The sequence below is a fragment of the Phyllopteryx taeniolatus genome, chromosome 17 (assembly GCF_024500385.1).
Source record: "Phyllopteryx taeniolatus isolate TA_2022b chromosome 17, UOR_Ptae_1.2, whole genome shotgun sequence".
NCBI classification, from domain to species: Eukaryota; Metazoa; Chordata; class Actinopteri; order Syngnathiformes; family Syngnathidae; genus Phyllopteryx; species Phyllopteryx taeniolatus.
Window position 1 is genome coordinate 1,856,626 of NC_084518.1, and position 27,291 is coordinate 1,883,916.

The 27,291-nt window shown below is 42.8% G+C and overlaps 1 protein-coding gene across 3 annotated transcripts; it reads left to right on the forward strand.

The window, feature by feature from the left end:
• The first annotated feature begins 202 nt into the window (after positions 1 to 202).
• On the forward strand, positions 203 to 26,211 carry mink1 (misshapen-like kinase 1). 3 transcript variants are annotated; one of them, XM_061752315.1, is made up of 31 exons: positions 1,037 to 1,570; positions 5,804 to 5,869; positions 6,225 to 6,407; positions 6,490 to 6,600; positions 7,189 to 7,279; positions 7,951 to 8,081; positions 8,159 to 8,213; positions 9,611 to 9,689; positions 10,240 to 10,415; positions 10,524 to 10,593; positions 11,241 to 11,451; positions 12,454 to 12,561; positions 13,120 to 13,206; positions 14,246 to 14,422; positions 14,504 to 14,674; positions 14,847 to 15,113; positions 15,270 to 15,349; positions 16,070 to 16,173; positions 16,260 to 16,351; positions 16,872 to 17,023; positions 17,106 to 17,223; positions 17,890 to 18,006; positions 18,268 to 18,379; positions 18,544 to 18,693; positions 19,587 to 19,730; positions 20,421 to 20,555; positions 20,647 to 20,747; positions 20,843 to 20,992; positions 21,072 to 21,231; positions 21,310 to 21,449; positions 22,259 to 26,211. In XM_061752315.1, exons 1-31 carry the CDS (start codon positions 1,514 to 1,516, stop codon positions 22,340 to 22,342), a joined length of 3,879 nt encoding a protein of 1,292 aa, XP_061608299.1. In that variant the 5' UTR covers positions 1,037 to 1,513; the 3' UTR covers positions 22,343 to 26,211. The 3 variants fall into 3 exon arrangements, with proteins under 3 accessions (XP_061608300.1, XP_061608299.1, XP_061608301.1); XM_061752317.1 differs by lacking the exon at positions 13,120 to 13,206; XM_061752316.1 differs by lacking the exons at positions 8,159 to 8,213; positions 10,240 to 10,415; positions 10,524 to 10,593; ... (19 more) ...; positions 21,310 to 21,449; positions 22,259 to 26,211 and having other exon boundaries at positions 203 to 1,570; positions 7,951 to 8,122.
• The last annotated feature ends 1,080 nt before the right edge of the window (positions 26,212 to 27,291 follow it).

A 27,291-nucleotide genomic window follows, 5' to 3' on the forward strand; every position in this document is an offset into this window, starting at 1 on the left:
AACTCTTTCAAAAAGCACCAGAAACTGCCAGAAATGTGTCGTGTGTTTTTTTTTTAATTATTTATTTTGTGTTTTTTTTTTTGTAAGCAGGACAATTGTTCCCTTGAACTCTCCTTGCATTAGTTACAATAATTATTATTTCGAGGAACCAGGGGATGGATTGGATACCTGCAGTCACAAATGAGCAAATACAACAAGGGGAAAAACAAAAACTATTTCTATGACGTCACGCGGCCAAGTCAATAAAAGTGCAGTGTGACGTGACGCCTGCGCTCTTTTATCCGCGTTAATTTGCTGTAGCTAACGTTGGCGTGTTTTTATCGTCGTCACAAGCCAGCAAACGCTCGCAGTCGCGTCTATTCTCGACTGTTGTGCAAAAAAACAAACAAAACAAAACGAAACAAAAAACCAATCACGAGTAACGACGCCGGGAGTGGGAGGGAGCACTCGGGAGCAAAACATGGCGAAATAGCAAGTTTGCCTGCGTGACGTCGTTTCGGGGCGCGACATACCGCCGCAGTGTCGGCTTCACAACGACGGCGAGGCGCCCACAGCAATGTTGGATGGTGGACGCGCAACTTTCACGAGTCTCGGGCCCGCTGTAGATGAAGTGTCGCGGGGGCTGGGCCACAGCACGACGCCCGTCTCTTTTTCCGGGAAGGTCGGCATCGCCGGGCGCGACTGTCAACACGGTAGAAAATGGAAGAAGAAGCAAAAGTTGATTTGGCAAGCGGCTGCTTAGCCTGCCTGCTGTTTTAGCCGCGTTAGCTAACCAGCCGGAGCTGCTTTGATCGCGCCCACCTGTCTCCTCGGACCACCGGGGGAGGGGAGGGGGAAACAAAAACACAAATTAGGTTTGATTTCGGAAGGTGAACAACCGCGGACACACTGCAAGACGCTTGTAACGACACCTTCGGGGTTATTGACTTAAAGAGAAGGAGAATGCTGCCAATTTGGTAGGCGGAGGCACCCGGACGCCATCGCATCATTACTGCGCTCGCGGTTTTTTTTTTAATATATATATATATATATATATATATATATATATAAATCAACAAAACAAACGCTGCTTTTCTTCGTACGCTGTCATCAACAACAATATATTGCTGCCATTTTTTTCCCCGTCCCTGTGGCAACGGCAGCTGCTTTGCTAGTCGGAATGGAAAAAGGTCTCGCTGGAATGAAGGCAGCCACCGAGTGTTCATGTTGATGTTCAACAGTCAGTCGAGGCGCACTGCTGGCGGAACCCAAGTTCGCTTGTAAAAAAAAAAAAAATGGTGGATTTCAAGTGTGTTTAGCTCGGCGGGAACGGTTTTATTTAGGTTGTTGTTGCCAAGACAACATTGCGAGGTGTCGACGCGAGCTAGCCAGCGATTCCAGCGAAGCCGACTGGGCGTCTGGAGCCATTGATGCCAGTTCAGATCACCAAAGGTGCCACCTGCACACCCTCCAAGTGCTTCTCGTGACAAATCTGGAGAAGTTGTGAAGCTAACGCTGCACGTTTGGGCCAGCCATGTCTGAAAACGCCCCCACGCGAAGCCTGGACGACATCGACCTGGCAGCTCTGAGGGTGAGTACGCCAATACTCGAATACTCGAATACTCGATGCACTTGAGCCGCGATCGATGACGGAAACAACTGCAGGTTTATGACCATGTCACGCCTACGCAACGAACTTGAGGCTACAATGGGGCCTGTTTTTAGTTGCAATAAGCTTCTGCAGTGTTTCCCCAAGCACACGTTTTACTTCAGAAAAGTCTCGACACAACCACCCAACAAAATGACGTAAATGATGACGATAAGCAGCTTAATTGTGCCTTCTGCCATCAAATGGACGAATAGTTTGAATTATTCTGCTTGTCACTATACGCCGCTGAAGGTCTTTTTTTTTTTTTTTTGTCATGAATTGACAAAATATTTTCACATCGCTGAAATGAAATGTGATCATTTCCTGCACCACAGTTTGATCTTGTACAATGCGGCGCAGTGGTTAGGAATCACTCACTGGGTTACTCAACTCATATCAACTTGCTCATTGCTCCGCCACTGTAAATTTTATGTTTATTATGTGACATAATAAACACACACACATTGTTACTAACATGTTAACACAATGAAGACAAGGTACAATGCTGTATTTGTACAACAACCAACATTGAAATTTTGATGCACCTAAATTATGTGTTTCTTTAACTGCATTTTTTTTTTTTTTTTTTATAAAGTTCCACCGTAACCCTCAGCTTTACAGATGCCATGTCTGCCCTGTAGACTAGTGTTTCCCAAGCATGTTTGCTCTCTTTATGATTTGTGCACTGTGACACGTAGGGGTATCAGAGATCATAGTTACTGTACCACCAGTTGGTGTCACCACCTTTTTCCTTCTGACGGGAAAACAGGCGTCTCGTTGGCGTCTGCCGTTTTATTTGCTCGCGTGTATGATGCAACCAATTGAGGCGCGGCTTCTATTAGAGCATAGGCCAATATTTGAGAACCTCTGGGAAGTCAACAACATTTTATATATCGTTCATTGCAGTAGCCTAGATTGGGTCTCCAATTTTTTGACTTTTTAGACCACGTCGGGGACCCTGATCTAGGAGTTGTACAGACTAGTCTACTTTAGCACTCCACAATGACGTTTAGAGCGTGTTGTCAACCAGTCGCTAATCACATTTTGGGCTTGAGGGGCAGAGCTGTTTGCAGCAGCAAAGTGCACTGAATGGAATAATTCTGAGCGTGTACATAATTGATTTTCCTTGTCTTCTATTTCTGAATGCACAGCTTCGGTAAGACACAAAGAAGCAGTACAGGGGGAAAAGTCTTGTGTAGGATTTAGAAAAAAATGTCGGTCCCCAGTGTGGCATACTTTTTATTTTGAAGGCCTGACTTTCGCAGCCTATGATGCCCGACCGAGTGTTGCACTGTGGAGTGCGCAGGGTCGTTGTTGAGGTATAATGGAAACCATTTGATGTACGCTACTCAGGTTGGCAAATTGATGACGAGGGCGCTTGTCCTAATCGAAGCAGTAGTAGATTGAATCGGTTTTCCTCAATTCTGTACTGGTCAGTGGTGGCTGTCTTCAAGGCTATGCTGCTTCCGTTACTGCTAAGTGTGAAACTGAAATTTTGGGATTTAGGTCAGCCACAACATTTTTTGTGACACACTCTACATAAGGGGCAAAGAGCGACTCCTTGTCGATTAGAAATATTTCCTGTGCTCTGTTCACGTTGGACAAAAGAAACAATCGAGCCATGACAATCATCCAACATGTGCAGATGTTACAAACATTAATATGTGAAATACTCACTCAGGTTAATATTACTATTACTACTTGAATTGGGAAATGTGAGGGCGAAAACGGACATCCCTTTTCTTATCTTGACTAGTTTGATATTGACAAAATGATTTAGGGTATGGGGGCGCAGTTTGAAAAACAAAACTGGCCAGTTCATTTCAGGGTTAACGTGACATTATGATTCATGAAGTTTGGTGACTTTTTATCTACTAATTAGCCACATATGCTGCAAATTGCATTGCATTGATATATGCTAAAGCTGTGTCTTTTTTCGAGACACGCTGTGGCACTGAAGATTTTTCTTCTGAACAATTGTCTGACATTTCGAAACAAAACATCTCTTGAGACCCCCCTTGCCTTTCCGCACTGTATTGAATTTGCGCATCGATATGACAGCGTGTTTAGCAAAGCGATTAGTGATGCGGCTTTTCATAACTCTAGCAAGCCAACTTGTAACCGTCACCTGCAGAGAGCAGTTGGATTTAACGCTATCCCTGAGTTTTGCATTTTTTGCAGTCATTGCCCACAATTTGTTTGGCGGTGTCTGTGGTGCCGGCGCTGCTCCTTGGGCAGAACTGTCCCCCTCCTCTTCTATCACTCCATTCCTCTCATCCTCCTCTCTGTGCTGGACGTGGGTAACTGGCGCCTCCGCCTTTGGCCACCCACTCCATCATTACATTATTTTCCTCTCGTCCTCTATGTGTCTCTGCTGTTTCTACTGTGGTTCTTCTTCTTTAGCCTGCATTTCACCTACCATACTTGCATCTGTCAGGAATGTTTCTTTTGAGTTTTATCCTGCTATTTATCAAAGTAGATGTACTATTTTCCCCGTAAATGTTTCCTGTCTGAAAGGAATTTCTCCCGGTGTTGTTAGAGGCAGAAAGCCCGTCATTGGAAACAGATGAAAGCAGGACGGGTCATGCTTTACATTCCAAATCCTAAGCAGCAGTCTCACCACCCACACATCTTAACGCCATATTGAAATTGCGTGAAAGGGGACGTGCTTGTCATTTGCCTCCGTTTCCGTGGGGAGCGAGGAGTTGTACGTTTAATTCATTTCATTAGTGGCGCTTAAATGTGTCGCCAGAGAAACGTACAAATCAAGAAAATGACCAGAGGCCGTGTCCATGTTAGTATCCATATTTGTGCTGTCAATATTTGGTATATGTGCTGCTGTCTTCTATTTAAAGCTTGTGGGAGGCGTCAGTGGGTGGCAAGGAAATTGTGATCAGGTGATTTGTATGTAAATTCAATTCACTGTGAATTTCAAGACCGCTACCGATGTTTAAAATAACAGTTTGGCCAATTGCTAATGCGGATCAGTGTTTTTCAATTCCTTTTTGCTTTCTTGCGTAGATTACAGTTAGAAGTGAACCTTAGCCTGTTAGGCTAAAGATACTCCAATGTAAATAGTCATTCAATAAGAGCAGCTAATAAATACTTCACATATGGTCGATATTTTAAACAATATATCAAGTGACAAATGGAAATATTCATTTGCATTTTTGGAGAAACTGTATCAATAAAGAAACAAGAAACCCCTTGATTGCATGTACAGTCTGCATTTTTGTGTTTGCCCTGCAACTTCTGTGAACGAATCGGCATGTCGAATTTTGTCTCAAGTTTTTATTTTATTTTAAATGAGACAAATTATGCAATTGTAAATAAATAAATAAAAACAAAATCACAATTTAACAGAGTCCCCAGGTATATTAAAATGTATCTGACTTCTCCAAACATAACAAAGGATATTTTGATTACACCCAAAATCCACACTTTGGCAGCAACCTTTCCAACCTGTTTAGCAATTTAAAAAAATGTAAAAAATAAAGCGACTAACAACAAATTGCGCGACTCTTTGTGCTGTTATTGGAGACATCTGGAGCCTCTCCCAATCCGTCCAGCGCAAGAGCTGTTCAGGCCACGGTCCGCGTCCACACCGCTAACAAATGGCGCTTGCACAAAACCACCACTGGCCGATTGAAGCATAACCCCGCCCTCGGATTTTGTTGACATATTTTGCAAAATTCTGAATGACTCTCTCGGACTCATTTTCAGGAATAGGCAGATAACAGATGATGTACTTGGTTGTTTAATTCCGCACTTGACGGCTCAGGCAAGCACTCCGGAGACCCAACTATTTGTATACAAAGCAATTATAAATCCAATTTTCCATAATATTCCTGTTTAATAAAAGAGGCTCTCTAAAATTGCATGCAAAGTAATAATAAACTAGTTATGTGCTATAGTTAATCAATAGAATTGTGTCGAGCAGTTATTAATTTGTGACCGCAAGGCTCAACAATAGTGTTTTTGTGCACGTGCTGCTTTGTGCTCACATCAGAGAGGCCAAATTTTTAGCAAGTAGCAGAGCAGGTGGAGTTGAATAGGATTTCAGTATTTAATCCAAGCGTCATGAAACATAATCTTTCTGTGTCATGATTGAAATGATAAGAGTTTCAGTGTGTCCGACGTTTCTGAAGGCTTTGTGACCTTTGAATGTGTATGCAGGATCCTGCAGGAATCTTCGAGCTGGTTGAGGTGGTCGGCAATGGGACTTATGGGCAGGTGTACAAGGTGAGATGTGATGTAGAAAAACTATGATTGTTAATGCTCACGAGTACAATAAACCAAGTGAGTTTAACTATATCATTGAGCAAGGATATCTTGCTCCAAGTGAAGAAAAAAAAAAAAAAAAGTGTTTGATACATGATGAAGGCTTTGGAAATCAGTTCACCATTCTTGTCCCCTCCATGCATTAGTGTGAGATCTGGGTCTATAAAATAAATTCGCTTTGGCAATGTTGCTGATAAAGCAAAATTACGTCCACAGCGATTTTATTATTTTAATTGTTTTTACACTTAATTGGCGATGTCTGAAACAAATGCAATGTTTAAGATTTAGTATCATCCCGTCGTGTCGTTGGAATCAGGGCCGCCATGTGAAGACGGGCCAGCTAGCGGCCATCAAGGTGATGGATGTTACAGAGGAGGAAGAGGAGGAGATCAAAGCTGAAATCAACATGCTGAAAAAATACAGCCACCACCGCAACATAGCCACGTATTACGGTGCCTTCGTCAAGAAGAGCCCACCAGGACACGATGACCAGCTTTGGGTCTGTCTGGTCTTAGACCTGTTTATCATTCGTACAACACTCTTACTGGTGCTCATAAAGTGAGGTTTGGGTTTATTTACAGTTGGTGATGGAGTTCTGCGGGGCTGGCTCAGTGACCGACTTGGTGAAAAACACAAAGGGGAGCTCTCTGAAGGAGGACTGGATTGCATACATCTGCCGAGAAATCCTTAGGGTGAGAAATGACGATCACAACAAACGCTCTGCACAATGATTTGACTTGTTTGCCACTTGGAGTGTGAATCAGAGATTTGCCGTCTATATTTACAGTGTGGGCCAGAAGTAGATAGACATAAACAAATTCATGATTATTGTTGTGCATTATTACATTTGCAGGAACTTGCGAGGCGTCAATTCCTTCCTTCCTTCCTTCCTGTATTGCTTTAGAATGCGCTTTCTTCGTCGCCCCAAATAATTTGCCATTAGTCACAGTACCTGTAAAAAAAAATATGTGTATACCTATTTTTTGATATTTTCAGCAACTACGTCATCAAACATAATCAAGAAATATATCAAACTGTACATTTAAAAATGTTGAATAATGATAATCATATTTTAGTATTAAAGTTGATGTCACTTCTAAATACTACTCTCTTGACCCAAAAAATATTTGGTTACATCCTCATCCTGTGAATTCAAATAAACTGCTTGGAGTACAATGAATAATAATCCTGTAGAATTTTTGAAGTGTATCACAAGAAATAGTAATATGCTACTTTTGTTGTACCAATATTTTGTCCTATTGCTGTTTGTCTGTGTCCAGGGCCTTTCCCACCTTCATGCCCATAAAGTCATCCACAGAGACATCAAGGGCCAGAATGTTCTGCTCACAGAGAACGCAGAGGTCAAACTTGGTATGCTTGAAAGTGCTTGCCCAGTTTAGACACCATGTGCCAAATTATGCATGTAGGATTTCACTTCAAAACGGAGTTTTTGTTTCCCATGGAAATTGTTGCATATTGCTGGCATCGGGCAGAATTTCCACAATGGCATGTTGGTTGCGCCATGAACATACTGACAGCTTTGTCAAAGAGAGCAAGACATTTTCAACACGTCAGACTGACCGATAGTATAGCTATGTGGGGACCAAATTTAGACAAAGGCGGTTTCGGCCCGCAATTGAAGATATGCTGTTGCTCCTGTCTGTTAAAAATCACTGAAATCAATTTCAGACTCTTTGGCAATTGGTTTCCCAGGTGAGCCTCATTAAAGGAAAATTATTAGGGAGGTTTTTACACATTGTTGAACAAGTCACCGTTTTATGCATCATGGGGGGCAAGAAGGAGCTTTCTGGTGATGAAAAGCATGGAATAGTCCAGTAATTAGTGAAAGGAATGACAACACTGTACATTTGAATGAAATAATCGCACTGTTCTAAATTTGTGGAGGATTCTGAGAGCAACTGTATCGCGGCCAGATGATTAAACAGTAAATTGCATTGAATATTTAGAAAAATGAGTAAAAATGTTTACTCATTTGGAACATACGGGCCCCTAATTGTCTGACCTTCTCTGTGTGTGTCCAGTTGATTTTGGAGTCAGCGCCCAGCTGGACAGGACTGTCGGGCGTAGAAACACCTTCATCGGTACGCCTTACTGGATGGCGCCAGAAGTCATTGCCTGCGATGAAAATCCTGATTCTACCTACGACTACAGGGTATCAGCAGCTCTGTGTGCGCTTGGATGAGGATATAAAAGGTCAGAGGCTGAAGTGTGGTCCTGTTTCTTTTCCAGAGTGATATCTGGTCCTTGGGAATCACCGCCATCGAAATGGCCGAAGGAGCGCCTCGTAAGTCCAAGTCATTCGTTAATGGGTTAGCGTACACACTTTACCTATGTGATTGAGTCAAGGAGAGCTCAGTCAGCTCATCGTCTCGAAACTCTCTATGAATGAGTCTTGCGTTCTATGCATCTTTGTTGTCTTCAGATGGACAGCTGACTCACTGTAATCAAGCGAGTGTAGTCGTGAGCTGGCACCCCGCCTGCGGAGGCCGATTGCACGGTTCTCGCCGGTCTGCTTGGCAGGGAGAGCTCGCTTGTCCAAATAATCCCAGATCTGCTTCAAATGAATCATGTTCAGCAGTCTTCACAGCAACACTGAATGGGCATCCTTATTCTAGTTTTTAAGATCTCATACTTGATCTCAAACTAAACACAATATTGGAACACAAGTTTAGAAGCGGTGTAAATTATTTCCGGAATGTGTTTGGTCAGTCGGAATTTGTAGCTTCATAAAGCTGGGTGGTAGCGGGCTTGCTAGTTTAACGACATTTCTCAGTAGTTTTGGTCTTAACATCGTTATTTTTGACAAATAGCTTTTCAATTGTCAAGCTACTTTAGTAAATACATCACGCGGTAACATCTACAGAAACGACATTTCCTCATGCAGTTCTAAACCTTAAATGCATCTCTTTCGTTCGAGACGGTGTAGAAAAAGGTGCCCGCCAATTGTCTGATAATGCAGTGGAGCGAGATGGAAAGCGTGCAGCTGGAACCGTTGATAGAGGAAGGGGCAGAGATGTGTTAATGTGTTGTTTATTTTATTTTATTTTTAAAACATGAAAGCAGTAATCCTGTTCCCAATAAGGCTGTAATGTGGAAAAAGTGAACTGTGAATACCGGATGCACTGTGTATAAGAAGAAACAGGTTGTCGTCTGAAATCAGTGCTAATTGGCGCTTCAACCTACTCATTTGTAATACTGTATTAGCGGCACACATCCCTGAGCTTCGATGTGGCCCATTTAATAGCATAAATGAATGTTTCCTTTTTTGTTTGGCGTTTGCCATCATGCAGCATATTTCTAAAAGGCTGCCTTACAAAAGCTTATCTAGGCCTACCGTAATGTGAAACTTAAAAGCTCACCACTCAGGTTTAGCAAGCTACCTACCTACGCTGGGAACAACATGACTCATGGTCCTTGCGCTTACATTCGGTACAACAATAAGCCTGAGGTATTGGGAAAGATTGGATAACACCAGCTGTGCCCATGTTTGAGGGTACAAAGAATCTTCGCATTGATTACCAGTATTATTTTCAAGCCTCTGTGTGCTGCAAAAATATGAAATTATGTCTAACATGGCAAATCACACAATTTGCCTTGTCTTCACTTTCCATGGTAAACTGATGATGGATTTGGGATTATGTAATAGCACATTTCTAACGCGTGTTGTCTTTCTTTCTGTAGCACTGTGTGACATGCATCCAATGAGAGCCCTCTTCCTGATTCCCAGGAATCCCCCTCCTAAACTGAAATCCAAAAAGTGGTAAGTCAAATGCTCCTATTTTCACAAATCAGTGTATCGTACCAGACACCAGGAAGAATGGAAAAAAGTTGTCCAAACAATCAGTAATAGGGGAACGCTATGTTCTGAAATGTTGTTTTTATCAAACTGATTGTAAACTGAGAGCATAGTATGTAGTACTTCATGTCATATTTCATCGTAATAGAATGATGGGTATGTAATTGTGAAATAGCTCATTGCTTCCTGCTAATCAATCTACGCAGTAGCATGTTTGTGCCACACACACACACACACACAAAAAGCCACGATTGACTTGAGAAGCACTTGTACCAGCATATTATGCAACTACTCTTGGAATGTTATTGACCTCCCCCGATGGTCTAAATTGACCTGCATTATTAAACTTTATTTATTTATTTATTTTTAAATTTGATATTAAGTGCCTCTCCAAAAGCAACGAAATAAGATTTACTAAGATGGATGATTGATGAATAAATGCCGTGGACATAAACTAGCCAGCTGGCAGTGGATCCCAACCTCTTAGCACTCACAGACTTCCCCTTTCTCGCAGGTCTAAGAAATTTATTGACTTTATCGAGGCCTGCCTTGTGAAGACGTATCCCAGCCGACCGTCCACAGAGCAGCTGCTCAAGCACACTTTCATCAGGGACCAGCCTACTGAGCGGCAGGTCCGGATTCAGCTCAAAGACCACATTGACCGGACGCGCAAAAAAAGGGGGGAGAAAGGTCAGTCGATGAAATGGGAAAGAGCTGAGAATCACTGAGTGGACTGGGTCACAATATCGACAATATTGCATCGCTATGGTTTCACCCGTATTCTGGTTTTCATCACAGAGGAGACAGAATACGAGTACAGCGGTAGTGATGAAGAGGATGAAAATCGTAGCGATGACAGAGAGTCCAGGTATTATTTTTTTCTCTCTGTTTCCTGTGGTCCCTTTGTGATATTGGTATGGCCATTTCAAAAAATGTTAAACATTGATACAATTATTGCTGAATTGTGCTTTTTTTTTTTTCCTCATTTCTTTCGTCAAGCGTGGTGTTATTGTCCTTATAAAAGAGCAAACTAGTCTGATTGAAGCGATCCAAGTTAATTTTGCGACTGCGCTGTGCTTGTGCTGTCAGAAACTTCAGGTGTGCAAATTGAGACACCCGAAAAGCCTGACGTGTATATTAATTGACTACACTTGGAGAAAACAAAGACTCACCCACACAGTTATCCAAATAAGAGGTCAAGTGTGCTTGCTTCAAGCTGTCTGTCTCTCCCCCTTTAATGTTACTGTAAAACGGACATATAAAACAAAAGAGAATTAAACGTATATTTAAACACCAAAGTGTTCAACCATGCCTTCTAATAATAATAATAGCCTGCTAGCTTAATGCTAACATTTAATGCGAAACACCATAAACAGACCAACGAATGTTAAGATCGACGTTGAAATCCTTCAAACAACTGCTACAGTACTTTAACACACACGGAGCAGCAACCACGTATTCATTCACTGATTATGAATGAACCTCTCGTAATTTGTTTTCATAATTGATGAGCAGCTCGATCCTCAATGTGCCTGGAGAGTCCACCCTGCGTCGGGACTTCCAGCGTCTCCAACAGGAGAACAAGGAGCGGTCAGAGGCCCACAAGAGGCAGCAGGCCCAATTGGCTGCTCAGCGCAGGGACCCTGAGGAACACAAGAGGCAATTGCTGCATGACAGACAGAAACGCATTGAGGAGCAGAAAGAGCAGCGTCGGCGACTGGAAGAGGTAACGCCAAGGCAATACGACTGTCGAAGAAGAGTTTGCCTGGTTATTTATGAGTGTGTTGTGACTAGTAATTCATTTGTTTTGTATATGTTACGTCTTTATTTGTGTTTGCTTTTATTCTCCCTTGTTTTGTTTTCTCTGCTGTCTGCAGCCAGGTCTGCATTGCAAGTGAGAATCTTTTCTCAATGGCCTTTCCTGGATACATAAAGGTTCAATACCTTTTATGTTGCGCCAGTTCCCACCAGTAGTTATCGGAAGGTATTTTACACATGGAGCAGGGCCTATAAACATGTTCTTCACAAGATCAAGAATTTTTAAAGATCCCTGTCATCCCATTTATCGCGGGGATACGTTCCACTGAACCGTATAATTTTGTCTGATGGTCTGCTAGCTTAATCAACAATATTTAAGTAATGATTCAATTCAAATGTATTGTACATAAAAATAAGAAAATGTTTAAAAAAAACAAACAAACAGTTCTTGGAGTACATTCAAATGTATTGAACCTAAAAGTTAGACGGCGAGTTTCTTGGTGTACCACTAGATTGAGCCTGCGTTCCACTGGTGGTACTCGTTCCACACTTTGAGAATCCCTGAAAGGGATGCCCGAAATCAAGATTTTGCTAAATGCCATAAAACGGAATTGGCAACATTATAAATGTACACATTATGTATTGTGGTAAAAGCGATGCAGTTGTGGTGAGGGATTCACTCCCGCCCGCCATGTTGTCTGTCTAAAGTGTTCCATTTTCAGCAGCAACAAACCTCTATTTTCCTTCAAGTTCAAAATGAAGTTGACGAGGTTTCTCATTCTGAATGCAGTACTTGTCATCGTGTGTGCACCTGCGTGTGTCGTTGAGAGAATGAGTGTCTCTATTTGGTTTTCCGTTCCCCCAACGCTGTGCAAAAATGTGGGCAGCAGGCTATCCATTATAAATTCTCCTGTGCAAACGTTGCCCCTGTGCTCATTTCTCTTTTTCCTGTCACCCCTCTCCCTCCCAGCAACAGCGAAAGGAGAGAGAAATGGTGAGGCAGCAAGAAAAAGGGCCCCATCGGCGACTCGACGATATGAGACGGGAGGAAGATAGAAGATTGGCTGAAAGAGAGCAGGTAACCAACCACAGGGGAGAGCCTCTACAGGCGGCCAATCGGGGTGAAGAGTGGGCGTGTCCGACCGCAGCACTGTGCAAGTGGTGAAATTCCATGAGTCGGTTGCCATAGCAGCAAGGGTTCAAATTATTGCATTTATTCAGAGACGAGTTTTCTGTCGGTGAGCTCTCTGTGAGGCTCTTGTTTCGTTTCCTGTTTCCCCTCGAAAACTGTCTGGTGTCATAACACAATCACTTATTAGCGCGTCATGCTGATTTTATGTTAGCGTGACTCACGACAATCAATCATTTGCTCCTATAAAGTTCTCTCAACACTGATCGCTTATTGAATGCTTGCTTTGATTTTTCTTGATTGCATTCCCAATCAGCAATGGTGCTTGTTTTGTGCTTAGGTTAAAATTGTTGACTTTTGCCAGTGTATCATGTGGTTCCTGTTGTTTACCGTGCCAGCGTTACATAACTGTTCTATGATGCCGTCTTCTCCCCCTCCTCTCATATATCTGCTTTCTGCTTTCACACCTTTATTCCTGTCCTCCCTTGCCTCCTCGCCTCTCCTCAGGAGTTTATAAGACATAAGTTAGAGGAAGAGCAGCGGCAGCTAGAAATCCTTCAGCAGCAGCTGCTTCAGGAGCAGGCACTGCTTATGGTAAATAGCCCCTCACAATTGGCTTATCATGGTTGGGTCTTACTTATTCATCCTCTCTTCAACATCACAAGCAGAAGACGCACTACACTCACGGGACGCTTGATTGGGTGGGTTCACATGGCTCCAAATTTGCTTCGACACAAAAGCTGTATCATCGTTTTCATATTACAATATATAAATGCTCATTTTACAATTTTGGGGGCATAGTTTGCAGTGAAGTAGAACTGCACTCCATACCAACTTTTTTTTTTTTTAATAATTTGGCTACCCTTTTAAGTGACACATCAGGGTAGTTCTCAATAAGATGCAAAGTTATACACCATTGCAAATTAAAAACAACAATGATAAACATCATTAAATGAATAAAACAAACAAAAAAACGGAGCAACTGAGCATTATGGGAAATGCAGATGTTTGCTGCATGTGAACCTAAAGTGTATGTAATGTTAATGAACTTGTTGATCTAAATACAAACATTGGTGAGACTCAGGCATTTGTAAAAATACACAAAAATAAAAATAGGTTTGCAGCGTTGCCTTAAGTCCATTGCTCTCAAATGACTATTTTTCTTTTCTTACTATGTACTTAGAGACCATCGGAGACACTTGCCTTTAATCATATGTTGCGTCCCGAGCAATGAAATGCCAAGTAGTGTCTGAGATTGTTAAAAAAAAAAAAAAAAAACTAGAATTCTTCAAAATTGATGTCATTCATGGTTTGGAATGAATATAAATGTGAGTATGCTTGGCAAGTGAGTCCTGGTTGAATTTTTCATTCTCGTAGAAATGATTTCATCAAACATCTCAGTGACATGAAATGTGAAGCCATATAAACTGATCAAATTCTTTTTTTTTTTTTTTTTTTTGTCCGTTGGTTATTGACTACCCTACGTAAGATAGGAGCATACATACACACAGGATGACAAAGTCAAAAGTCAGGACTGGGTAGCTAAAAATGTAAATCGTCTGCCAGTCTGAGAAAGACGTTGCAGTTGTTGGTTCTTTGGCGCATGCCGACCACGGTGTGTTTCTTTGCTCAGGAGTATAAGCGTAAGCAGCTGGAGGAGCAGCGTCAGTCGGAGCGGCTGCAGAGGCAGCTACAACAGGAGCATGCTTACCTGGTGTCGCTGCAGCAACAGCAACAGGAAAAGAAGCCCCAACTCTACCACTATAACAAGAACTTGGAGCCCAACAACAAACCCACCTGGGCCCGCGAGGTAGAACTATTAGAAACTAACACATGCCCTAATCCTGCGGTATACCGCTACCTCAATCTTTCACTGTCATTCTTACTCCAGGTGGAAGAGCGAAGTAAGCTCAACAGACAGGGCTCTCCAAAAATCTGTACCACTGTGTCCGACACGGCCATCCAGTCACGCTCAGACTCAATCAGCCAGTCTGGAGTGGGCCAGTCTGCTCAGACGCCCCCAATGCAGAGACCTGTTGAACCTCAAGGGGTGCAGGGCAAGGTGGGCGATAGCAGTTGTTCACAAATCGGTCATGAAACATCTTTCTCTGCTTCCTTTTAACACAAATCTTTTCCTTCTTTCTTTCCTCGACTACTTTGCTTTTTGTCTTGGGTTGCACTCCTTTCTGGGCCTGCTTCATCATCTTGTGCTCCTGCTGCCTGCCATCCTAAAGTTCCAGATGGCCCACTTGGTGCCACTAAAGCCTTACGCGGCCCCTGTCCCACGCTCCCAGTCTCTGTGCGACCAGCCTACTAAGACCATGTCCGCGTTCCCTACCCAGGACCCGTCCCTCGCCCCCACGCCCCGACCCATCCACTCCAGAGAGCTAGTGCGTCAGAACTCAGACCCCACGTCTGAGACCCCCGCACCACAGGCACACCTAATCAGGGAGGATCGTGGGCCCTGGATCCGCTTGCCAGATGTGGAACTCCCGCCCAAGGTGAGCTGGATTGATCTACACTCCGTATGATATGGACTGACGACATTTAGCAAATGAACAAAGGGAAAACATCACAATGACGATTGTAGTTCAGCTTGATATTTTGGACGGTCGGTCAAATCTGTTTGCAAAGTCCTACTAAATCTGAACCCTTAGATTCCCCAGAGGACCGCATCAATTGCCACGGCTCTCAACAGCAACCTGACTTCTGGCATTCGGCATCCAGTGAGAGCCAGGTACCACTCGCGCCCGAAAGAATCTTCATTCTCTCATTCTAATTGTTTAACGCTGACAGTCTCAAGCATTCAAACGATTGTTTTTGTTAAGGTCCTATTGAAATGTTCTTGGTTTGGACTAGGAGTTAAGATCTCATCATGGACTCAAATTGTTATTTAAAAAAAAAAAAATTTGTATTCAGCTGTGTTGAAGTTGTGACATCTTTTGGCTTAGAAATCATTTACTTGATTAGACCTTAATTTGAACACTAGGTGGCTGTTGTTGGCATTTTTGTAGCAGAGATATTGGAATAATTTGAAAAAAAAATTCAGCCAGCAACGGGACTGAATATGGCTTAAAACAAACAAAAAAAGATACAGAAACAAAAGATTTGGGGGGGGGGGGGGGGAAATACAATTATGGACATCAGAATGACGTGTGGCAGAGTGACTGCAGCATTTCCCAAAGAATATAAAAATTGATGTGTAATCAAAACAAAACCTTATTACCTTTGATTAAGGCAGAATATTTTGCACAGCTTTTTAATACTTTCCACATATTAAATGTTGCAGTCAGTATAAAGCCAATTGCTTTTGTTTTTGACACTCAATGTGCTCATCTGTGTCCATGCCTTTAGAGTTTTGGACCTGCTTTCAGCATTTGCACACAAAGAATAAATATTTGTAATGACTTCTCTGGGTTTTTATGGCGATTTGCGACTAATGGTGTCCCCTGCGCAGTAATCCGGATCTCAGCCGAAACGATCGCTGGGAGAGAGGCGACAGTATTGGCATCATATCTAATCTGCCGCAGACGGGCTCGTTGGAGAGGCACCGCATCCTCAGTGAGTCCCTATGTCCCGAAAGTCTGTCTGTACTTGAAGTTTGATTGAAAAGTCATAACTACATGAACCGCGATTATTATTTTCAGGTTCCTCCAAAATGGATTCACCGATTCTATCCCATGATAGCCGTCAGAAGCCAGGGGAGTCTCGCACCTCTTCTCGCCCAGGGCGTCCCGCTGTGAGCGTTTGCATTACTTTGAACACCGACGCCAACATTGCTGAGCCACCAAAAATAACAAATAAAAACATGCGCGGTCTTCAGTTTGATCACATTTGCCCTGCAAATTAACCTTGAGTTGGATATTTTCTCCTAACCTAACCGTTCCTTTTCGACTTGTCCCCCGTCACGCTGTCCCTCTTCCTAAATCCGTGTTGACATTACCTCAATTGTAGAGTTACAAGCGAGCTATAGGAGAGGTTAGTACTGTGTGTGGATGTCTTCTGTGTTCATGCGTCTGTATTGACTTGTAGCAAATTTACAAAGATTAATTTGCATGTGTCGCATGCTTTGTCTCACGTAAAGGCAGCCTGCATGTGTTTTGCTATTCTTAACTGTGTGAACATTTAAAAATAAGGACTTCATAAAATATCATCAGGTGCTCTCCTTTCACTGTCCGTCTTCATTTGATGTTTTCTGCATTAATCATGTGTCGTCGTCATTATTTTTGCATACTAATGAACGGTGGTATGCATTGCAGGACCACGGCCTCTTTGCCAAAGAGCGTGCTGAGGAACAGCCGAGGCCCCCAGTCAAGGCCAACGATTACTCCTCGTCCTCGGAGAGCAGCGAGAGTAGTGAAGAGAGCGAAAATGGAGAAGGGGTAGACGAGGAGGAGAGCCCCACTGATCGGTAAGATGGTCATTACACAGGCATTGTGGAAACATAGTTAAAAAAAAAAAATACAACAATTGTTCACCTCGTTTGATTTTAGTCACAGGGATGCCGACACCGATTCAGTCAACACGATGGTGGTTCATGAAGACGAGGGCGAGGAGGCAGAAGGAGAGCAAGCTGGAGGTTATGGAGATCAGACCATGTTGGTGCAAAGGGTGAGCCGTGTCCACTGTGACCGAAATGAAATGGTCATTGGAATTCACATCATACACTTTGACAAGTCACCTGGTCCAGTTGTTGCATGTCCTCTAAATATACAGCACGTACTACACAACAGGGCGAGAAGAAGCCATGGCGGTGTGTAACACCCATTTTCCAGTTCATTAGACCACAGAAGTAAGATGCCTCAAACCCAAGCATGTTTCTGCTTCACTACAAATAAGCCCCCAAAAATATGACAAAGTAAGGGTGAAGAAAGACATACAATAAGTCAAAATATATTTTACACTACATAAATCCAGCTATGGTTTGTTTGGCATATGAGAGCAAAACGATTCCGTCACCACAATGTTGCTGAACGCCCGCATTTTACGGTTACCCCACCAAAAGTGAGCACGTGGCCAGAAGACGCGCAAGTGATGGACTTAAGCGGACGGCAAACAGCCGCACGGGAAAAAGTGCGGCACAAACGGGGAAATATAGCGCTAGCACATTTAGATCGATGAACATTTGAGAGAAATTGGCCTTTTATGTACATCGAAAACGTCTTTGTGTTCAAAAAACAAAAGTGTTGCCTTAATATTTGTGTTCAGCATATAATGCGATTCCAAGTTGTTTCCAATTTATAACAAGTTGATGTGTGTTTTTGTCGTACTTGAAAGACCCCAGAGAAGCGGAGCCACAATGGATACACCAACTTGCCGGATGTGGTGCAGCCCTCCCACTCCCCCACTGATTCCGTCGCACACTCTTCCCCTGGGAAGGACTCCGTGTATGATGTAAGAGTGATGCTAAGTATATCAGCCCTAAATACTTGGTTTATTTTTATGCATAGGACATGCAATTTACGGACGGCAAGTTTGACGCGTACAGCTAGTAATTTGGGCTTTATCAATAAAAACATGCCAATTGTGTTTGTGCTTTTGCACCGCGAAGTGGATTGCGTATAATGAACACACACAAATGAGCGTTTGATTTATTATTTGTAACTCTCATTTAACAGCTTTTAAACACTCATACACACTGACTTTACCTCCCAGTATCAGTCCAGATGTTTGGTCAAGGCACCTGGCAAGTCCTCCTTCACCACTTTTGTGGATCTTGGAATGTACCAGACACCGGGAGGTGCCGGGGATAACATCTCTGTTACCAGTGAGTCAGACGGCCTTTCAGACTTGTTAGTTTCTTGAGCAATACCTAAGACGCCTTCAGTTATAGCGCAATAGAAACGATTTATTCATCAAACCATGTTTGCCAAATAGTGTTCCCTTATCTAATCAGCACCTCCTCATTGCCCCCCCCCCCATCATGTTTAGGCTCAAGGTTTGAACAGCTGAAGATGGAGGTGAGGAAAGGTTCCATGGTGAATGTGAATCCCACCAACACGCGGCCCCCGACTGACACACCGGAGATCCGAAAGTACAAGAAGAGGTTCAACTCCGAGATCCTGTGTGCAGCGCTTTGGGGTAAGAGGGATACCAAAAACATAGATAATGCCGTAATGTTGACTTTTCTGAGTTATGAATTAGTCACGGTGAAAAGAAAATTAAAGAAAAAAAAAGTCGCAATTTTAACAAAGGTGTAGTTGGGGGCAGCCACAAAATGGGTGCTTTCTTACTTAGTCCTCCATGCCACCCATCCAGCAAGTTTTCTGGAAATCGGTTGACTAGTTCTAGCGCTCACGAACTAACATGACCAAAACTACCATATTGTCACTGTCGGGCCGAAACCTCGTTATGTCCAAATTTGGTCAACTTCATATTTTCCCAAATCTTTACCATTAGTCAGTCCCTCTGTGGGTGGGCCTGTGTGTTTTTATTTTTATTTTTTTTCCCCACAAATTATTGACCAATAAGGTGCGGAACATAACAGTAGCTTGCTCTCTTTGACAGTGCATTGTTACCAGCTCAATAAATATGCAGTTTTTTGGGGGGGTTTCCTGAAAAGTGATCGTTGTGATGATGCAGCAGTATATAATATGAAATGCTGGTTCTGTGACACAGTCGACTAAGTCTCCACGAAAGAACAAAGAGCATCTGCTTGTGTTATCAAAGCACTTTTCTTCAAATCCCTCCAAACTCCTCTGACCTTTTCTCTGAAACTGTTTAGCATAAGTAGCATCTCTCTCGGCGACGCCTGATTACGACTTCTCATGCTCTGATAGACACGATATCTGCAGATCGTGACAAATTGAAATTGGATTGGAACTCCCGTTATTTCACAGATGCTTTCGTGATGTGATATATAGTAAACTGTAAAATTCCCATCGAAGCAATTAGTGCCCTTTTATGTATCAGGTTAGAGTAGTAACTGTCCATCCAGATTGCATGTGGTAACTTGTTTTTAAATGCGTCCCGAGGTGTGAACCTGTTGGTGGGGACGGAGAACGGTTTGAAGCTGCTGGACCGCAGTGGACAGGGCAAAGTTTATCCACTCATCAACTCTCGCCGGTTCCAGCAGATGGACGTTTTGGAGGGCCTCAACCTGCTCATCACGATTTCAGGTCAATACGGCTACTCACTACATTTGGTTTTGGTTGTAGGCTCTTTGCTGACATGACAAAATCTTATATAAATAGTGACAAACCTCTAACAGACACTGGGCCCTGTAGTCACAGACGTTGGCCACGGAGTGTTACTATTGCAATCAATATCGATTTTTAAGGTTTTGGGGGAATGTACAATCACTTAAAACTCCAAAAGATGTGATAAATGTATTTGTTGAGCAGAAATGTTGCTAATTCTGCACCGCTTCTGAATCCTCTCCGCATCCTGAGGTAACGCAACGCCTATGTTTACGCTTGTTTTGACGCTCCTTGAGTTGCTTCTTCGCTCGGCTTCTGTTTTCTCGTCTTATTGCCGGTTGTTGGCAAACAAGGGATGGAATTTCTTTTTATTTCTTTTTTTCTGTAAGTGGATGTTCCGTCGTAATTTCAGCAGAGCTCCTCAAGCCTAAGGTAGCAATTTGAGGTGCAAGAAGGCCAGAGAGGGCTGTTTTTTCACAGATCATTTTACTAATGTGCTACTTTCAGGGCTTACTGACAGTTTTATCCAACGTGACATCACTTTTTACTTATTTTTAAAATCGCAAGCTCCCCTTTGAATATTTTTCCCCAAATGTGCGAACAGGCTCAATCATGAAAACCAGAACGGAGTCTTGTCCTAAAAATCAATCTCGCGCTGTTCCATTGAAGGCAAGAAGAACAAGGTGCGCGTTTACTACCTGGCCTGGCTGAGGAATAAGATCCTGCACAATGACCCCGAAGTGGAGAAGAAGCAAGGCTGGACCACTGTGGGCGAGATGGAGGGCTGCGTGCACTACAAAGTTGGTGAGTGGCATACTTCATGAATGCATTTGGCAAGGTGAATTATTGATTGAGGGTATGCGATATCGCGTGTCCTTGTGGTTGTTCTCTCTAGTGAAATATGAGCGGATAAAGTTTCTGGTGATCGCTTTGAAGAATGCGGTGGAAGTGTATGCTTGGGCGCCCAAGCCTTATCACAAATTCATGGCCTTCAAGGTAGTATGAGGAGTCCCAAGACATCACTCATGCAGCCAAAATGGTTATCTGTTCACGTTCATTCACTCCCTGCAAACACAACTTCCCTCGACCAGTCATTTGCAGACCTGCCACACAGGCCTGTCCTTGTGGACCTGACTGTGGAGGAGGGTCAGAGGTTGAAGGTCATCTACGGTTCCTGTGCTGGCTTCCACGCCATCGACGTGGACTCTGGAAACAACTACGACATTTACATCCCGGTTCATGTAAGTTGCGCGGCTTTGGAGTAGCGCCACTCTGGGAGATTTGAAGAATCCCGATCAAATCCACTCGGGTCCCAAACAGATCCAGAGCCACGTGACGCCGCACGCTATCGTGTTCCTGCCCAGTTCCGACGGGATGGAGATGCTTCTGTGCTACGAGGATGAGGGCGTCTACGTCAACACGTATGGACGCATCATCAAGGATGTGGTCCTGCAGTGGGGAGAAATGCCGACATCTGTTGGTACGCGTCAAAAGGCAAACGTGGACTCAGCGGCTTGAATCGACTTGTTGTGAACTAACGTGTCATCTTGGTCTGCAGCTCATATCTGCTCCAATCAGATCATGGGCTGGGGAGAAAAAGCCATCGAGATCCGTGCCGTGGAGACTGGACACCTGGACGGCGTCTTCATGCACAAGAGAGCTCAGAGGCTCAAGTTCCTTTGCGAGAGGAACGACAAGGCAAGAAATGGAAATAGAAAAGCTGTGGTTCGGAAGTAACGACGTAATCTCATACTTTCTTACTGTACTAGAGTAGATCTTTCAGCTATCTGTACTTGAGATAGCTTGAGACCTTTTGTCCCCCCCCCTCCCATTTGATAACAGTTATCCATCCTTTAGACGCCCTACTTTGTCCAAGTAGCTGCATTTTTTTTAAAACATCAGCCGACGACGACGCGACGTAAAAACGACGGAAAGGGAGAGAGGCAAAATCAACCGCTGTTGAGCTCTTGATCGACTGATTGAGATTGGAGACGTAAAAAAAGAAAAGAAAAAAAGAAAGAAATGGACAGCAAGATTGCGAACCTTGGGAGCATTAATGACGATGAGACGGCAGATTCAGAGAAACAAAAGAGAATTGTCCGATGTTGTGGGCTCGCGGCGAACGCGGCGTTGCGTTGCGCCAGCCTGACAACCAGCAGCTTCCGGCATTTTAAATCATGCTCCATCTAATCTGAAAAAAAAAAAACGCAATTAACTGAAATAAGGTGTATTTTTTTTTCAGTTGTTATTAGCTGATTTAGCCATTTTCATTTTTGTGAGTTGGTTAACAACATGTGCATTGCCGATGGAACGTGTTTTGATTGCGTGTCCAGTGAATATGCAACTGGGTCTATCGAAATGGAGCGGTGAGTTAATAAGCGTGAGTTTGGAGAGACTAAAAAAAGAGAGAGAATACAACAGGAAACTCGTTTATTTTTTATTTTTTTGTCACCTCTTCCTGGAATAATAACCCTAGCGACATCTCCCTTCTCTCGGCGTCTTCTCAGGTGTTCTTCGCCTCGGTGCGCTCGGGAGGCAGCAGCCAGGTGTACTTCATGACCTTGAACAGGAACTGCATCATGAACTGGTGAAGGAACAGGATTTGGAGAAGGGAGGGCGTCCAACATTCTCTCTCTCTCTCTCTCACACACGCGCGCGAAAGCTTGCAATATACAGTATTTACACACACACTGATGAACATAGATTTAGAAGAATTAAAAAGAAATGCACACATGGTCGGGAAAAAAGAAAATAAAAAATGCAGTCTTTAAATTGATTTCTGCATCCCTTCTAATAACTCTAATAATTTCTCACTGTACCCATCACAAAAAGTCATTTGATGAGCTCCAATTGTTCATAGCATTTCTTTGTTTCTATTCTTGTCCTGATTCCCGTTACTTGGTGGACCATTGCTCATTCAGAAGCGTTAGGTTTATAATTGTGAAGTACTGTACATTCCTAGATGGTTCTCCGGGTACATGAGTTATTTAGCAAGACCCGTGTTGTCAAAATTGAGCTGTAAATAGTGCCGACCGCCGAATGGTTTGCAGGTCTCTTCCGGCGGCGTCGTCGTCGTCGTGACGCCGCACGATCCGGGCACAGGAGTTGCCGGCACGCCCATCTGCTGTAGCTTTCGCCTCCCAGATGTTTCGGGGCTTGCGAGAATTTCATGGAGGCTTCGAGGCCTTCGTGCAAAAGGGACATTTTGGGCCAGCTCATCCCAAATGAGAGCGGATCTGGGAGTCTTGCTTTTGCTCGTGTCTCAGTCACTGCAGAAAACATAAGTAGTCATAACTGCGCAGTACTCAGTGACAGTACTGTAAAACATCTTGGGCTTTTTTTCTTCTTCTTCTTCTTTCTTCTTCTTCAGCTGAGGCAAACCAATGAGCCTCGCCCAACTTGTATCTAGCATTTTTCATAGATTTACAACAAATTTGATATTTATATGTAGTGATTCTGAATTACTGGTATTCTTGATTTTGCTCTACTGTAATTATATCTCGATATATGCTGTAATCGTGCAGTCTTTGTTTGATGAGGAGAGCGTGTTAGTGTCTGTGGCCCAGTGTGCTGACGTAACGGAGGAGGAGCGCGACGGTCGCTCGCCGCCTCGAAAATACTCCAGTTGTCGTGTGGATCTGTTATGAGCGCTAGCGCACCACGGCTAATATTTGTTCCGAGCTGATAGAAAGACCACATTTTTGCGTGATAACGGAGGCCTGCGTCTCGTGATGGTGGATTTCTTTATATGCACATTGCTGAAGGTCATGGTACTGTATACACTGCTGCATGGGGGATGAATGCAGGGCAAAGGAAGAGCGAGTTGAGACGTTGAGAAGACTCTTCCACCCAGATGTCTTCTCCATCTTCTGTATGGCGACACTGGTTTGCGCTTGGAACACCGCAGACGGTTTTGACAGCAGTAGGGAGGAGACGTGCGAAGAGTTGCAGAAATACTCTGGCTCTCTGGATTTCACTCAGCACTTAAGTTAGCAGGGATTTGTTTTGTGTTGAAAGGATGGCGTCGTTGCGCTGTGGCACATTGTGTGATGACGGTGAAGAGATGTTTATATATTGTCAAGCCAAAAGTGATGGATATAAAAATATAGAAATGTACAATAGCTTGAGCAGACACTCGAGTGTGCATGTAAGCCATTGAACTATAAAAGTGTGTCGGAGTTGTTTTCCCCCTTTTTTTGAGATTGCGTTTCCTAATTGTTGTTGTGCGCCATGGCCGACATTTCACACAGGACTATTGGCATGTTTTTGTTTTTTTTTTGCTTTTTCTGGGGTTCTTTTATCGACATGTCATGTTTACAGTTTAAGCAGTGCCTTGGAGTTGGGACGACAATGTTAAAAGATATTATAGAATGGGTTTAAGCCTCGCCCCTAATCGCTTACTAACCGGAACGAGAGGCCTAATTTGTATCCTTGTTATGATTGTTAGCATCTGCCCCTTAAAGTGCACTTAAATCATTTAAATGCGTATTGACATACACGTGAAAACAGGACAATTCAATGAGTCGTCATTCTGAAATTGGCAATAACAAAGAATTGACCAGTTAATCCATGAAATATTAAAAAAAAAAAAAAAGAAAAACAAAAACAAAAAAAGTTCCAGACTGGAGTGGGAGCCGGGATAGAGCAAAGCCATACTTGTGAAATGTGTTTAGTGACGTCCGCTCGTAGATTGCCGCAACAAAGATAAGGTCGGCGCTTACTCTTCAGTGTTGCTAATGTAAACGTCGTAATGGGGAAAGTAGCCTGACTATATTTAGAGAAGTCTATTTTATAACAAAAAAAAAATGTGTAAATTAGTCTGAGAAATAACAGTGAATGTACTTCTATCTAAGAGAGATTTGTATTTATATAAAAAACGTGTGCCGCTCTATTAGTCCAAGCACAATGTGTAACGGTATATTTTCTCAGTTGGTCGTCAGGGATGAGAGAAGCAAGTCGTCGCCTGTGTGGGTGCGGACCAACGTGAAGGCTGCCGGCGTCTTAGCTTTGGTTTGTGATGAGACTCTCGAGGTCACTTGGGGGGGGTCAATGTTGGGTGGGGGTCCACCATCTGCGAATAAGCTCAGGCGATGACAGCCTTGGTGATCACACAGGAGGTGCACGGATGTGACGCCTTTTGCCAGGTCGCTTGGAGGCTCTTGGTTTGGAAGTTGAGATGGGACGTTTAAAAAAAAAAAAAAAAAGAAAAATGGTCCGCTGATGAATGTACACTTGCGTAATACTTTTAATTGTATTCCAGCTGGTGTGATGAACGAACAAACGCACGTGACAGTTTCACATCAAGCACACGAGATGCACTACAGACGCACAAGAAAGTTCATCACAAACGGATAGCAATGGGGTTGAGGTCCGGGCTCTGAGGTTCTTCCACACCAAACCCATCGGGTCGATATCATCTGATGTGTGTAAAAGCACAGTGTCAGCCTTTTTTTTTTGGCTGCAATATTTTTATTACTCGCTATTTCACCGAGAGCCTAGAGGATAAATTGGATTCAGGTATCCACTGAGTGCAGAAATCAGATCACACTTTGATTTGAAATAGTAACTTATAGGCACATTTTGTGCGTCTCAAAACGGCCAAAATGGCATCACTTCAGATTTTGTTCCGATGTCATTTCGGAGTTGGTTTGCAGTTACACACTTTAGAAACTATTGGAGTGCACAAGCGTGATACAATGTGCTCTTCTATGGCCACGCATTCCTAGTTTCAATTTCATTTTCACTCGTTAACCATTCCTATCTCAAAAAAGAAATCAAGCTTAAATTTGTTTTTAGGCCCCACAGCTCTTAATTGCTTTAGTTTATTGTTAAAATGTCCCTGGTTCGTTATGTCCATTCAGTTTCATCCCAAGAGCCTTCAAAATGAGTTTGACATGAGAGTGAGGGACCGTGAGATTGGATGTTTATCGGCAGTCAGGATGCACAAAAGTGAGACGGGAAAGCAATACAAGCATTTGATCAATTCATCCCAGCGCGGCTTCAGGAAGTGAGGTTTTAGCGACCTTGTTGGTGAATCACTCTTTCGGGATATGACTTGGTTTTGCTATACAGTGTCATTTTTGTTTTTTCTTTTGTTCCAATTTAAGGGATTGTGGCTTTTCTGTGTTAGTTTTTCACAATCAGTAAGTAGCTGTGATGCTCAGTCTTGTTTTGCTTTGACAGAATCCCAAAATTGCCTTTATGAGTTAGACATATTCATAAAAGTGGATGATAACTAATCATCTACATAAGACCGTGAAGCCAATCAATAATAGTTGAGCCCGAGATTTAAAGACTTTTGAATATAATTTTTTTTTTTTTTTATGGCAGTAAACATTGCAGTATTTTGTGTTTCTTATTTGTGAGAGGTAAACTCCAGAGTGTATTTCATAAGCTCTTTAAGACTTTCAAAAGATTGTGTTCATGTCTAATACAAAATAAAATTCTCTTCATCTCACAATTTGTCGTGTTTTATTATGCTGTATTTTCTCCGTCACAGTACGTGGCTCGTTTTCCTTGCGATTCCCAAGCGCTGTGCCGTGGCGCGTTTGTGTCTGGATGAGAGATCGTCATGGGACATGATCTAATTTCCCTAAATTATAAAAAAAAATGGTTTACTTACTACAAATATTGATCTTAGTTCATCCATCTATGCCAGCGGTTATTGCGACATGTTCTTCCACTATATGGCAAAAGGTACAATTTAACCAGACTTAGCACTTGTTGTCCTTAACGGATTTTTTAAAAATGGAATTAAAGTGCTTTGGCTCAATGAAGGTTGGGGAAAGTGCCAAAAATGATCATCTACAGCAGTGACTCCGAAAGTATGGTACCGCGGGCTCCCTCTAGTGGTTCGCAAAAGAATTACTGTTGTACAGTGAAGTTGTTTTTAACATTCAAGTGCAATACATTTGCACTTTGAACTGTTTTTAAAGTTATCCACATTTTTGTCATTGAACTTTTGCATGCAATACATTCGAATTAAATCACTAAGTACATTTTTAATTTTCCTACATTAAAGCGTAATGGTAGTTCAAACTGCATAATATTAGTGGCTTACAATATTAAATATATGTTTTAACAAAACAGTTTTTCATGAGCAGTTTTTGGCCTGCTACACTACTGCAAAAGTTTTCTTTTGTTTTTTTGTTGGACAGTGTTAAAAACTCGAGAATTACTGCTCGATCATTTGCGGCAGAGCCGACTGCATTTTGGTGTTTTGCCACATGATGGCGCTACAATGTGCTCTGTTAATGCTGCTTCAAAGTGTTAGACGTTGCATTTCTCGAATTTATTGTAGCGAAGAGGTTGCAGATTCAATGGATTCACGATGCATTTAGGCAAATTCCGTTCATTTAGTTTGTGAATCAAATAGGCTGCATGAGTCACGTTGACACGAATTAATTGCAATCTATGTAAACTATGTCAATACTGTACTGGCATTCAAATGATTTTGCCCACTTAATCAATTATGCTACTGTAATCAGAATTGTGTATTATTCCATCGCTCTCATATTTTTGCCAATAAACAACCATCTGA

Bases quoted from the DNA above. Each gene is read 5' to 3' on its own strand.
- mink1 (XM_061752315.1), top strand. From the start codon at position 1,514: ATGTCTGAAAACGCCCCCACGCGAAGCCTGGACGACATCGACCTGGCA. The intron at 9,690-10,239 runs GTAAGTCAAATG...CCTTTCTCGCAG, and splicing joins AAACTGAAATCCAAAAAGTG to GTCTAAGAAATTTATTGACT. The intron at 20,993-21,071 runs GTAAGTTGCGCG...GGTCCCAAACAG, and splicing joins ACATTTACATCCCGGTTCAT to ATCCAGAGCCACGTGACGCC.